This window comes from Pimephales promelas, chromosome 15, assembly GCF_988280905.1.
Source record: "Pimephales promelas chromosome 15, fPimPro1.hap1.1, whole genome shotgun sequence".
NCBI classification, from domain to species: domain Eukaryota; kingdom Metazoa; phylum Chordata; class Actinopteri; order Cypriniformes; family Leuciscidae; genus Pimephales; species Pimephales promelas.
In genome coordinates, this window is record NC_142783.1 from 333,699 (window position 1) to 346,634 (window position 12,936).

At 42.2% G+C, this 12,936-nt stretch overlaps 1 protein-coding gene across 1 annotated transcript in view; it reads right to left on the reverse strand.

Moving 5' to 3' along the window:
- The window catches only part of ttc8 (tetratricopeptide repeat domain 8), a 32,994-nt gene extending 20,683 nt beyond the window's left edge, over positions 1–12,311 (reverse strand). The window contains exons 1-4 of the mRNA XM_089119991.1: positions 12,184–12,311; positions 8,123–8,387; positions 3,016–3,136; positions 2,395–2,458 (exon numbers count right to left, since the gene is read on the reverse strand). Of these exons, the coding sequence (XP_088976117.1) occupies positions 2,395–2,458; positions 3,016–3,136; positions 8,123–8,242 (305 nt within the window). The 5' untranslated portion in view covers positions 8,243–8,387; positions 12,184–12,311. The remainder of the gene's footprint in view (positions 1–2,394; positions 2,459–3,015; positions 3,137–8,122; positions 8,388–12,183) is intronic.
- Positions 12,312–12,936: the final 625 nt, after the last annotated feature.

The following is a 12,936-nucleotide window of genomic DNA, read 5'->3' on the forward strand; positions in this document are numbered from 1 at the left end:
GCTTTTGGCTTGCTTAGTTGGAGACATTTCATATTCAACAATATTATTGATCTGCCTTACTTAAGGTGGACGTTGACGCAAATTTCTTCTACAAACAAACTTTGTTGTATTATTGTCATGTTATCACTGTGAAGCTGCTTTGATACAATCTGTAATGTAAAAAGTGCTATATAAATTAAAGTGACGTGACTTGACTTGATGAAATCTGAGAGCTGTCTCACTCTTTCATAGGCTTCTGGGTCATTTAATTCTGCCGGCCCAGAAAAGTAAGTAAAGACAGTGTTAAAATAGTCCAAATGTCTAGAGTGGCTCAACCTTAAGTTTATCAAGCGACGAAAATACTTTCTTTAGGCAAAAAAACACAAATAACGACTATTCAACTCTTCATGTTCTCCTGTGTGGGCCTCGAGTGAGTTCACGAGAGCCACGACACACACACACAGAGAGAGAGACATGCGTGAGAACTGAGAAGATTACACAGATGGGTCTCGATGTTTAAAATGGTTCTAAAATGTGCATTTCCTGGATGTCCGAATCATGAGAAACCAACGAGAAAACGTAAAATTGCCTCACCAATGTCCCACAATGAATGTCTTACCTTTCACACTTTCTCATCAAATGATCATGAGTGTCATCTCACACATTCATGGTGACTCTGTGTGTGTGTCGTGGCTCTCGGGAACTCACTCGAGGTCCACACAGAAGAAAACAAAGAGTAGAATAAAGACGTTATTTTTTTTTGTTGTTTTTTTTTGCACATAGAACGTATTCTCGTCGCTTGATAAACGTAAGGTCTAGACACTGTAGTCACTTGGTCTATTTTAACAATGTATTAACTTTCTGGGCTGGCAAGTTTCAATTACATAGAAGCCTATGGAGGAGTGATCCAGCTCTCAGATTTTATCAGAAATATCTTAATTTGTATTCCGAAGATGAACGAAAGTCTTGCGGGGTTGGAACAACATGAGGGAGAGCCATTACTGACAGAATTTTCATTTTTGGGTGGACTAACCCTTTAACAACAACAAGATCAAACATCATGATACTTCTGTGAGGTTATGTCAACCACACAAATAACAAGAACAACATCAAACATATTAAAATATGCTACAAATAAACAGCAGAGTGAATATTTATTAAATTATTATGAACATTTAAAAGGTTCTGCTGGAACAAATGAGGTTTATTCTCACACATCAATCAGCTTCACTTAACCTTCTAAGTTTGCAGATCAATGTTATTATGTAAATAAAAGCCTAAATTCAATCTGTTCATCATAGAGAGTGATCGAGTCTATTGCGGAAGAATAATCATAATCATACACACGCGAACACACAGGCGGAGACACGGAGACACAGGCGGACACACAGGCGGAGACACAGAGACACAGGCAGAGACACAGGCGGACACAGGCGGACACACAGGCGGAGACACTGAGACACAGGCAGACACACAGGCGGACACACAGGCGGACACACAGGTGGACACACACGCGGACACACAGGCGGACACACAGGCGGACACATGAAGACACAGGTGGACACACAGGCAGACAAACAGGCGGACACACAGGGGGACACACAGGCAGACACACAGGCGGACACACAGGCAGACACACAGGCGGAGACACGGAGACACAGGCAGACACACAGGCGGACACACAGGCAGACAAATAGGCGGACACACAGGCGGACACACAGGCGGACAAACAGGCAGACAAATAGGCGGACACACAGGCAGACAAATAGGCGGACACACAGGCAGACAAACAGGCAGACACACAGGCGGACACACAGGCAGACACACAGGCGGACACACAGGCGGACACACAGGCGGACAAACAGGCAGACAAATAGGCGGACACACAGGCGGACACACAGGCAGACAAATAGGCGGACACACAGGCAGACAAACAGGCGGACACACAGGGGGACACACAGGCAGACACACAGGCGGACACACAGGCAGACACACAGGCAGACAAACAGGCGGACACACAGGTGGACAAACAGGCGGACACACAGGCAGACAAACAGGCGGACACACAGGCGGACAAAAAGGCACACACACAGGCGGACAAAAAGGCACACACACAGGCAGACAAATAGGCGGACAAATAGGCAGACAAATAGGCGGACACACAGGCGGAGACACGGGAATGAATGAATAAGTCAAAACAACATATATGCGACTGACCTACTCATGACACCTAGTTATTCAGATATCTGTCTGTCTTTCTTTCTTTCATTATTTATATATTTATGGAAGGAGGGGAGTTTTGGCGTCATCAATGACGTTTGCAATGATAAGAAGATCAGTGTGGAGACAGATACGCCTCACACCATCATATTCAAGGTTTCAGTGTAGCTTTAAACACCAGAGTTTAGAGGTCACCTGACAGCTGGAGTGGGCGCTCCGCCCTGGCTCGTTCCCAGAAGTCTCAGCGATGTTCCTGGACCTGACAAAACCAAAACAAGAGTAAGATCGTCAGTTCCTCCAGATGGAATACCCTGAACATCTGCGTCAGGGGCTAACAGACAGTAGGGGGCGCTGTCACAACTTCTGAGAGAGTACACAAACTCCTGATCAAAACACTGGAGAATCAGTAGGAACAAGCGGTAGAAGCATTGTTGACGCACGTTATAGTCTTTGACGAAAAAGTTTTTTTCTCCACATTTTGTTCAAAATGTTGCTTTTTTAATGAAACTTACCCATATTCAAGTGTTGATAAAACGGGTAAATAAAACGGGTGTTTTGTTTAAAAGCAGTGGCTCTATTCTTTCTTCGGATATATTGTTTATTCAGATATTCAAACAACAAAATATTCTAAAGGCCACACTTCTGTGAAAATGATCAAAAATGCTGCTGGTTAGTGCTGCCCAAAAACCCAAAGCTGCAGGACACTTTCTTATAAAACGCTAATGAGGAAAGAAGCGCAGTTCCTGTAAAGGCCTAAACATGTTGAAAGACAACACTGAATGTGTGTTGATGTGTGTATAATATGTGTTCACTCACGTGCCACCTGGGCGATGGAGCTCTCGTCCAACATCATCTCAGCGATGCCCTCCTGATCCACCTCCACCTCATCCACGAACACCATCTCCGTCAGAGCCCGAGTCTTCAAGCTCCACGCCGCCTAAAACATCATTATCATACTCTTCATCGTCATCATCATACACTTCATCATCATCACAACCCTCATCATCACCATCCAGAACACCATATCCATAGTGACATGAGTCTGCACAGTAGTGAACGCTACGGCAATCGAGACTCAGGGTTTATGAGCTATACTAGGACCAGCCAGCAGGGGGTGATCGAAACTCAGGGTTTATGAGCTATACTGGGACCAACCACTGGAGGGCGATCGAAACTCAGGGTTTATGAGCTATACTGGGACCAGCCAAGGGGGGCGATCGAGACTCTGGGTTTATGAGCTATACTGGGACCAGCCACTGGGGCGATCGAGATATAGGGGTTATGAACTATACTGGGACCAGCCACCGGGGGGCGATCGAGACTCTGGGGTTATGAACTATACTGGGACCAGCCACCGGGGGCGATCGAGACTCTGGAGTTATGAGTTATACTGGGACCAGCCAGCAGGGGGCGATCGAAACTCAGGGTTTATGAGCTATACTGGGACCAGCCACCGGGGCGATCGAGACATAGGGGTTATGAACTATACTGGGACCAGCCACCGGGGGCGATCGAGACTCTGGAGTTATGAGTTATACTGGGACCAGCCAGCAGGGGGCGATCGAAACTCAGGGTTTTTGAGCTATACTAGAACCAGCCACCGGGGGGCGATCGAGACTCTGGGGTTATGAGCTATACTGGGACCAGCCACCGGGGGGCGATCGAGACTCTGGGGTTATGAGCTATACTGGGACCAGCCACCGGGGGCGATCGAGACTCTGGGGTTTTAGAGCTATACTGGGACCAGCCACCGGGGCGATCGAGACATAGGGGTTATGAACTATACTGGGACCAGCCACCGGGGGCGATCGAGACTCTGGAGTTATGAGTTATACTGGGACCAGCCAGCAGGGGGCGATCGAAACTCAGGGTTTTTGAGCTATACTAGAACCAGCCACCGGGGGGCGATCGAGACTCTGGGGTTATGAGCTATACTGGGACCAGCCACCGGGGGGCGATCGAGACTCTGGGGTTATGAGCTATACTGGGACCAGCCACCGGGGGCGATCGAGACTCTGAGGTTATGAGCTATACTGGGACCAGCCACCGGGCGGCGATCGAGACTCTGGGTTTTAGAGCTATACTGGGACCAGCCAAAGGGGGCGATTGAGACTCTGGGGTTATGAGCTATACTGGGACCAGCCACCTGGGGGAGATCGAGACTCTGGAGTTATGAGTTATACTGGGACCAGCCACCAGGGGGCAATCGAAACTCAGGGTTTATGAGCTATACTGGGACCAGCCACCGGGGGCGATCGAGACTCTGGAGTTATGAGTTATACTGGGACCAGCCACCAGGGGGCAATCGAAACTCAGGGTTTTTGAGCTATACTGGGACCAGCCACCGGGGGGCGATCGAGACTCTGGGGTTATGAGCTATACTGGGACCAGCCACCAGGGGGCGATCAAGACTCTGGAGTTATGAGTTATACTGGGACCAGCCACCAGGGGGCGATCGAGACTCTGGAGTTATGAGTTATACTGGGACCAGCCACCGGGGGGCGATCGAGACTCTGGGGTTATGAGCTATACTGGGACCAGCCACCAGGGGACAATCGAAACTCAGGGTTTATGAGATATACTGGGACCAGCCACCGGGGGCGATCGAGACTCTGGGGTTATGAGCTTTACTGGGACCAGCCACCGGGGGGCGATCGAGACTCTGGAGTTATAAGTTATACTGGGACCAGCCACCAGGGGGCAATCGAAACTCAGGGTTTTTGAGCTATACTGGGACCAGCCACCGGGGGGCGATCGAGACTCTGGGGTTATGAGCTATACTGGGACCAGCCACCAGGGGGCGATCAAGACTCTGGAGTTATGAGTTATACTGGGACCAGCCACCAGGGGGCGATCGAGACTCTGGAGTTATGAGTTATACTGGGACCAGCCACCAGGGGGCAATAGAAACTTAGGGTTTATGAGCTATACTGGGACCAGCCATCATCTTCTTCATCATCTATAAACCATCACAACCCCTCTTTATCATCATCTTCATCTTCATCATCTATAAGCATTCATAACCCTCGACATGATCATCATCAACTACAAACCATCACAACCATAACATCATCATCATTATCATCTTCATCATCTGTACACCATCACAACCCACAACATCATCATCTTCATCATATATACACCATCACAACCCTCATAATCATCTATAAACCACCACAACCGTCATCATCATCATCATCATCATCTATACACCATCAAAACCCTCATCATCATCTTCATCATCTATAAACCATCACAACTCTCATCATCATCTATTAACCATCACAACCCTCATCATCATCATCTTCATCATCTATTAACCATCACAACCCTCATCATCATCTTCTTCATCATCTATAAACCATCAAAACCCCTCATCATCATCTTCATCATATATACACCATCACAACTCTCAGCATTATCATCATCATCTTCACTCTCTGAGAGCAACAGGAGACACTGGGAGTATAACAGATAACACTGGGAGTATAAAACTGGGAATACTGGGAGTATAACAGATAACACTGGGAGTATAACACTGGGAATACTGGGAGTATAATCCTGGGAGCTTAACACAGGGATTACTGTGAGTATAACACTGGGAATACTGGGAGTATAACACTGGGAATAATGGGAGTATAATACCAGGGGCGTAGCGGCACTGGCCCACCCACACTACTCACTGGCCCGCCCAGGCAAGTTTGATAAAAAAAATACATTTTTAGTTTATTTTTATAATTCAAATGTATTTAAGAAAATATAATATATAGCTGATTTATTGTTGAATGCTGTGACATGTTTAATTCGTTTTGCCGAATAAAATGCAACTGTCGAAGCAAGTTGTAGAAAGCCTCCCTCTCTCGAACGTTATGGTTAACTAATAATAATAATTGGTTGCTATGGTTGCTGGGGGTTCCGATAGGAAAACTCTCGGCGGCGCCCTAATAATGGCTAAACAACTTTCTTTAATGTGCTATTTGGAAAAAGCGAGACACGGCCCTGCCTTCATCTATCGAGTCCACCCAGCCCAGTTCTTCAGACTCATTAACCCACGATATTATTATTTTAGCTTACTTTATTTTCGGGTGAACTGTCTTTGCACTGCTGACTAGCCTGAATAAAATAGACAAGTTATTGTCTACACTGGTTTGTCCAGCCTTTATTCACCTTTGGCTAAGCCACGCCCTAGAATGTAGATTGACCAATCACAGCGCAGCAAAGAATGAGCTCCCACAGAGGTCGGACACTTTTTCACAGTGCTTCATTGACTTTCAACACAGGCGTCTCATATTTTTGGTCTCGGCAGGCTATTTCCATCGTAGTTTTATCCAAAATATGGTTAAACGTTGTGCCTCGGGCATTTGTAACACAGATACGCGTTTCCCAGAGAGGTTGGAGGGGGGTGTCCGTTTTTTCCCTTCCAAAAACCGAAGTCAAATCCTGACAGTGACAAGTGTCGTGTTTGGATTAAACTGTATGGACGTCCTCAGTCAGATAAACCCCTCAAAGATCAACAAGCACATCTTTTTTTACTTCTAACTTTACTGTGACTGTGAAGTTATACTAGTTAGACCGTTTTATAATGTTTTAGGTTATGATTTCGCTGCTAATAAACACAACCTTATAGAGTATTCGTGTAGTCCGTTTGCTTTGTAATAACGATTGTAGAAGTGAATAGAGACCTGCCCAGCTCTGCATGAACAGGTTGCTCCCTGATATTGTCAGTCCCAGCCTCCGTCTCCATTAGTAGGAAATGCGGTGGTACATGTTTTGACTGTGAGCGGTAACGTTATGCTTTTGCTTCTATTTCAGATGCCTTGTTGTTTCTTGTGTTTCACCTGTATGTCTTGAATATATAGCCTTCGAACGCATTTTGCCTACTTCTATCAGACACTTTATTTGCTGCTTTATAAAAGTTTGATAACATTTGATCAGGAAGAGCTGTCACAGCATAAGCCTTGCAGAGCGCAGGTGAAGTTTGACGGATGTAGCAATAGTAACTAAGGGGGGCGGGGCTTAGCCAAAGGTGAATTGAGCTCTATGGGCTATATGCACGCTGCACTTATAAGTTCCGAATTTGACGCAAGGATGCTCGTCCATTTCCGGTTGTGGAGATTAAAGCGGAGGAAAACAGGATTATGGCAGAGTCTTCAAAATCTACTGTCCTCCCGTCTTTGAAACGAAACGTACATACGTTTAGATGTAATTTTATATATAGTTATGTTTATTTAATATAATTTTAAAGAGAAGCATAAACACAACGAGGGGTGTCTGTTTTATCTGCTTTTGTGACTAACGTTTCTCTAGTATAACCATGGAGTATAAAATTCAATATAAATTCTCGGTATTGCATTGTACTCTACGATCGGCGGAAGTTATGGAGCATCCTTAATCCTTCACCGGAAATACCGCCGTGCATAGAGCCCATTGGTTGAACATAATGATTTGCTGAATATGAAGGTGTTACTGTTTTTGCAGTTTGTCTATTAATTTTCTACTCTCTAAAGTTAATTAATGGAAGTTTTTTTTTTTTATGAAAACCTATAGGCCCACTCACATTTTCACTGGCCCACCCAAAATACCATTTCTGAATTTCTGCCTACGCCACTATATAATACTGGGAACTATAACACTGGGAACACTGGGAACATAGCACATCTGAGAAGGCTAACATTGCTCTACAGTCAGTTAACCTTACCTCAGACACTTGAGCACCACCAGACTCCTGGCAAACAGCAACAGTGAAGAAGAGTGTGAACACTTCATTTATATTTCAAACACTGATGTGAATCAGCACATGATCACTGAAACCTGGCTGTTGTTACATTAGCCAGTTTAATAAACACCGCTCGCGACAGTAACTGTTAGATATATAATGCGCTTATGAGCGCTAATCCTCAGCTAGCCTGCTAACTGTGCTCACCTGGTCAAACGGGCTCTCTGAGAGGATCTTCGAGCAGATATCAGCACTTCTCTGGAGCTGGCGTCTCCGGCAGCAGCTCCAGGCCAGGAACAGCGGGTCCATCGACACAGACACCTCCATCACACGCGCTAATACACAGAGAAATCTCGCCGAGAAACCCTGGCCGTCTCCGGCGAGCGAGTGAGCCCTGTGTGCCGCTGCAGTGACGTCAGCACGCGTAACGTTTCCCTGGCAACGCGGGGGCGGGCATAAAGCACGTGCTCAACTAAACACAACAAAAACACATGCACATTAAGAGACATAACAAAATATTTGAGAAAAAAAATCTGTTGTCAGATAAAATAACAGTGCAATCATAACAATTATGCGCTTTGATGACAATAATAAAATGATAATAGTGACATTAACGTTTTAAGAATTTAAGCTGATTTTGGATTATATTTTTTATATTTGTATATTTTGGCTCATATTTTCCACATAATATGCAACTCTTGAAACTAACAGTTTCCAAAAACACCTTTACATCAACACGATTCCCGCCATAATATGCCAACTCCGGAAGTGAGGTGTTGCGGCGGTCCGGAAAGCTCTTTCATCTTTTTTTTTTTTTTTTTTTTTTTTTTTTATTGAACACAAAGCACAGGGGATACATCAAGTAGAAAAATAGATAAAATAAAAAAAAAAAATAAAAAAAACATTATGCACAAAGACGACGTAAGCAAGGCAGTACAAAAGGGACCGTTCAGTAAACAAAAAAACAAACAAACAAAAAAGATCACGAAACAAGCACATCAATACAGGAGGTGATTTACAAAGAAACCATAATTTTTTTAAGCAACAAAGTCGTTTTAGCAGCTTTCTTATTAGCTGATAAACAAAGAGAGTCGTAAAATAATTTTAAATCAACACAAAAAAGTTTAAAGTTGGGCTTAGATTCAGTTACTTTACATTTATGAAGATGAAATTCACCGCATAAAGTAAGCAGCTTTAATCTGTCATCCATCTCCTTTGACCCCGAGTCCCAAGTCAAAAACAACACATTAACAACCTCAAAAGTAAAGAGTTTGTAATAAGCAGAAAAAATTAGCCAGGCTACTCTTTTCCAAAACTCCTTTACATAATCACATTCAAAAAACAAATGTGGTATTGTTTCAAGGTAAGAATTACAGAATGTGCAGTGAAGAGACGTCCAACTTAAATTTAGAAAGAAGAGAGTTACAGGGATAGTAATTTTGTAGAATTTTAAAGTGAAGCTCCTTCCACTTGTTAGGTAACAGAAACCTATTAATGCCAGTCCATGTATTAATGGTAGAAAGAGAAGGATAATTTAATTTCCATTTGAAAAAGGCTTTGGGATGACAGCTGATCTTCCTAATAAGAAATCTTCTAATCCAAAAATTGTTACATTTGCCATTGGAAATCTCCAAACCTCCAATAGATAACTGGGGCATTTCACAAACGGATGCTCTGTAGCTACAGTATGACCTAACCATATGCAAACGTTTAGGAGAAATAGAATTAATAACCCCGTTATAAACTGCAGGTGAGGAATTCACTCCAAAAAGATTGATAAATTCATTATAGGAATAAAAGCTGCCATCCTTCTTAAACAAATCCAAAACAAAAATAACACCTTTGTCAACCCAATCCTTAATAAAGATAGATTTTTTTCCACACAGCACATACTGATTATTCCATAATGCTCCTATGAGGGGAAAAATTGTGGCAAAAGGCAAGGTTACAGGCCTCCAAGGCTTGCTTATGAAAATTAGCAAGCTTGAACGGAAGTTTGTTACATTTAAAATCACAAGACCATGAAAAATGTAACCCCCCACATTTTTCAAAGATAAATTTAGGTATGTAGAACCATAACAAACTAGAATCAGCATTCAGGCAGCCGATCTTGAAAACCTGATTGAGAGTACTGAAGTCCAAAGCATTCACACCTCCCTCCAAAGTATTTCTTATCAAAGTCTTTCTTTTAACATATTCAGTTTTTATTTTTCCACAAGAATTTAAAAAGAATAGAGTCGATAGATGATCAAGTTTTCGGATTGACATTTAAGGACAAAGCTGGGTAAACAATCCTAGAAATGCCTTCAGCTTTAGATATCAAGACACGACCATAAATAGTTAAGTTTCTTTGTAGCCAGCAATTGAAGACATTCTTTAGTTTTTTTGTCCGTTGTGAAAAGTTATCTAAAATTCTATCTTTGGGAGATTTACTTATTATAATGCCTAAATATCTAACAGAGCTTTTAACCTCAATGCCTTCTATATGACCTTTTTCAATACTGTGAATAGGCATGATTTCACTTTTATTTCGGTTAACAGTGAGACCAGAAGCATTAGAAAATGTTTTTAAGGCTTCCAAAATAACATGAACCTGTTTCTCATCTTTTAGAAACAGACAGGCGTCATCCGCCAGTTGGCTAATTAGAAAAGTATGTTCAGCTACAACAATACCCTGAACATCTACACAGCGGGAAATAAAAATATTAAGAAACTCTGTGACTAATAGAAACAAAAAAGGTGAAAAAGGACACCCTTGTCTGATGCCCCTACTAATCGTAAACCGGGGAGAAACACCATTTACCAATGACACATTGCTGTTAATATTTTTGTAAAAAGTCTGAACTATTCTCATAAAAGGAAGGGCCAAAAGCAAATTTGCGCGACGATTCAAACATGAACTCATGCTCGACCGTATCGAAGGCCTTATAAAAATCTAAAAACAAAATGATTGCACTAGGCTATCGTTGATCAATTCATTGTAATCTAAAATATCTAAAACAAGCCGAATGTTATTTGCTATATGCCTACCTTTCATAAAGCCAGATTGGGAAACTGAAATAATTTCTTCTAAACATGGTTTTAATCTATTTGCGTAAAGAGAAGCTAACAATTTATAATCCGAATTAAGTAAGGTAATTGGGCGCCAATTATCTAAGTATAGAGAATCTTTGTTAGGCTTTGGGATTAAAGTGATCAAACCCTGCTTCATGGATTCAGTTAATTCACCTTTTATTACACAGTCTTTGAAAACTTCCAAAACAAGCTTTTTTATATCTTGCCAAAAGGTCCTATAAAATTCGAAAGGCAGTCCATCTGGACCAGGGCTTTTATTGAGGGGGGCTTTCTGGATAATTCTATCTAACTCTTCCATAGTTAAATCCATCTCACAGGACGAACGATTTCCATCACTTATAATAGGCTTATAATACTTATAAAACTTATAATAGGTGTGAATGCTTGAACCCTCTCAAAAAAACTATCAGCAAACTGAGGATTAAATGAAGAAGAATAAAGCTGTGAATAAAAATTGGAAACAAAATTAGAAACTCTAGTTTCATCTGTGACCAAATTGCCCTCAATATTTAGAGAAAATATTTTCTTAGACTTCCCTCTTTTCTTTTCTAAATTAAAAAAATAAGCTGAATTTTTTTCCCCGAATTCTAGCCACTTAACTCTAGATCTAATAAAGGCACCCTTAGCTTTTTCTGCATAAAAATTATTTAATTCTTCTTTAAGGTTGTGCGTTTTAACTTTATCATCTTCACTTGTCTGTTTCTTGCCTAAAATGTGATTAATTTCATTTAATATAGAGGTATACTTTAAAGATTTTGCCTTTGCTAACTGTTTACTAAATCGAATAGAGAATTTTCTACACTCATATTTAAACATTTCCCAATTAGAAGATATTGAAGCAGCAGGTTTTGCTTTAAATTGTTCAATTATGCTCTTAAAGGACAACTCCGGCGCAAAATGAACCTTTGGTCTAATTACACATTGTCAAAACCGTTATCTGAGATTTGTTTTCATGATTGCCGAATGTAAATAGTTTTATCTCTAAAAACAGTTTAGCCTATAACGCTAGTATAACGCTAGTATATAGGGCATAGAGTAATGACAAATAAAAATCGCTTGTTATTACCACTAACACGGTTCAAAATAGCCCCACAGTAACACGACAGCATAATAAGGGTCCCTACATTCAAACCGAAGCATTGAGAACTTTGTCAGTGTCCATACAGTTTAATAAGCAGATATTTTATACACACAGTCAACTTCGCGAATACAGGAAGAAGCCATCTTGGAAAAATAGTCTCTACCAGTCGATCTACGAACGCCGATCCAAGTGAAGTTTCGTCAGTCTCTGCTGTGTTGTGTGTGTGTGTGTGTGTGTGTGTGTGATGATGATGGATCAGTGTGCAGTAGACGAGCTGTATGAGGCGTTCGCTGTTCTGGCTGGAAGTGACCCTGATCACTGCTCTTACCCAAAGGTAACTCACTGTGTGTGTGTGTGTGTGTGTGTGTGTGTGTGTGTGTGTGTGTGTGTGTGTGTGTGTGTGTGTGTGTGTGTTTGAGAGAGAGAGAGAGAGAGTAAGTGAGAAAGACCCTGATTATTTGACCATCTTGCCCAAAGGTAACAAACACACTACCTCTCGCAGTGTGTGTGTGTGTGTTTATTCAGGTGAGAGAGAAAACAAACTACGTGTGTGTGTGTGCGTGTGTGTGTGTGTGTGTGTGTGTGTGCGTGTGCGTGTGTGTGTGTGTGTAAGTGAAGCTGAACTGAGGATCGTGTCCATAAAAGGCATCAGAGCAGATGTGAACATCACACATGAGGAGTCACACACACACACACACATGTGAAAACACTGCATGATTTTAAACACAGTCCGTGGTTTCACCATATCCTTAATATTACATGATTTACATGTGCAGCAGAAAACCTGTTTGCCTAAAAATGTAACAAACAAACAAACAAACAGGCTCATGCAGTAACACTAATGTCGTCATCAACTGACACGCGT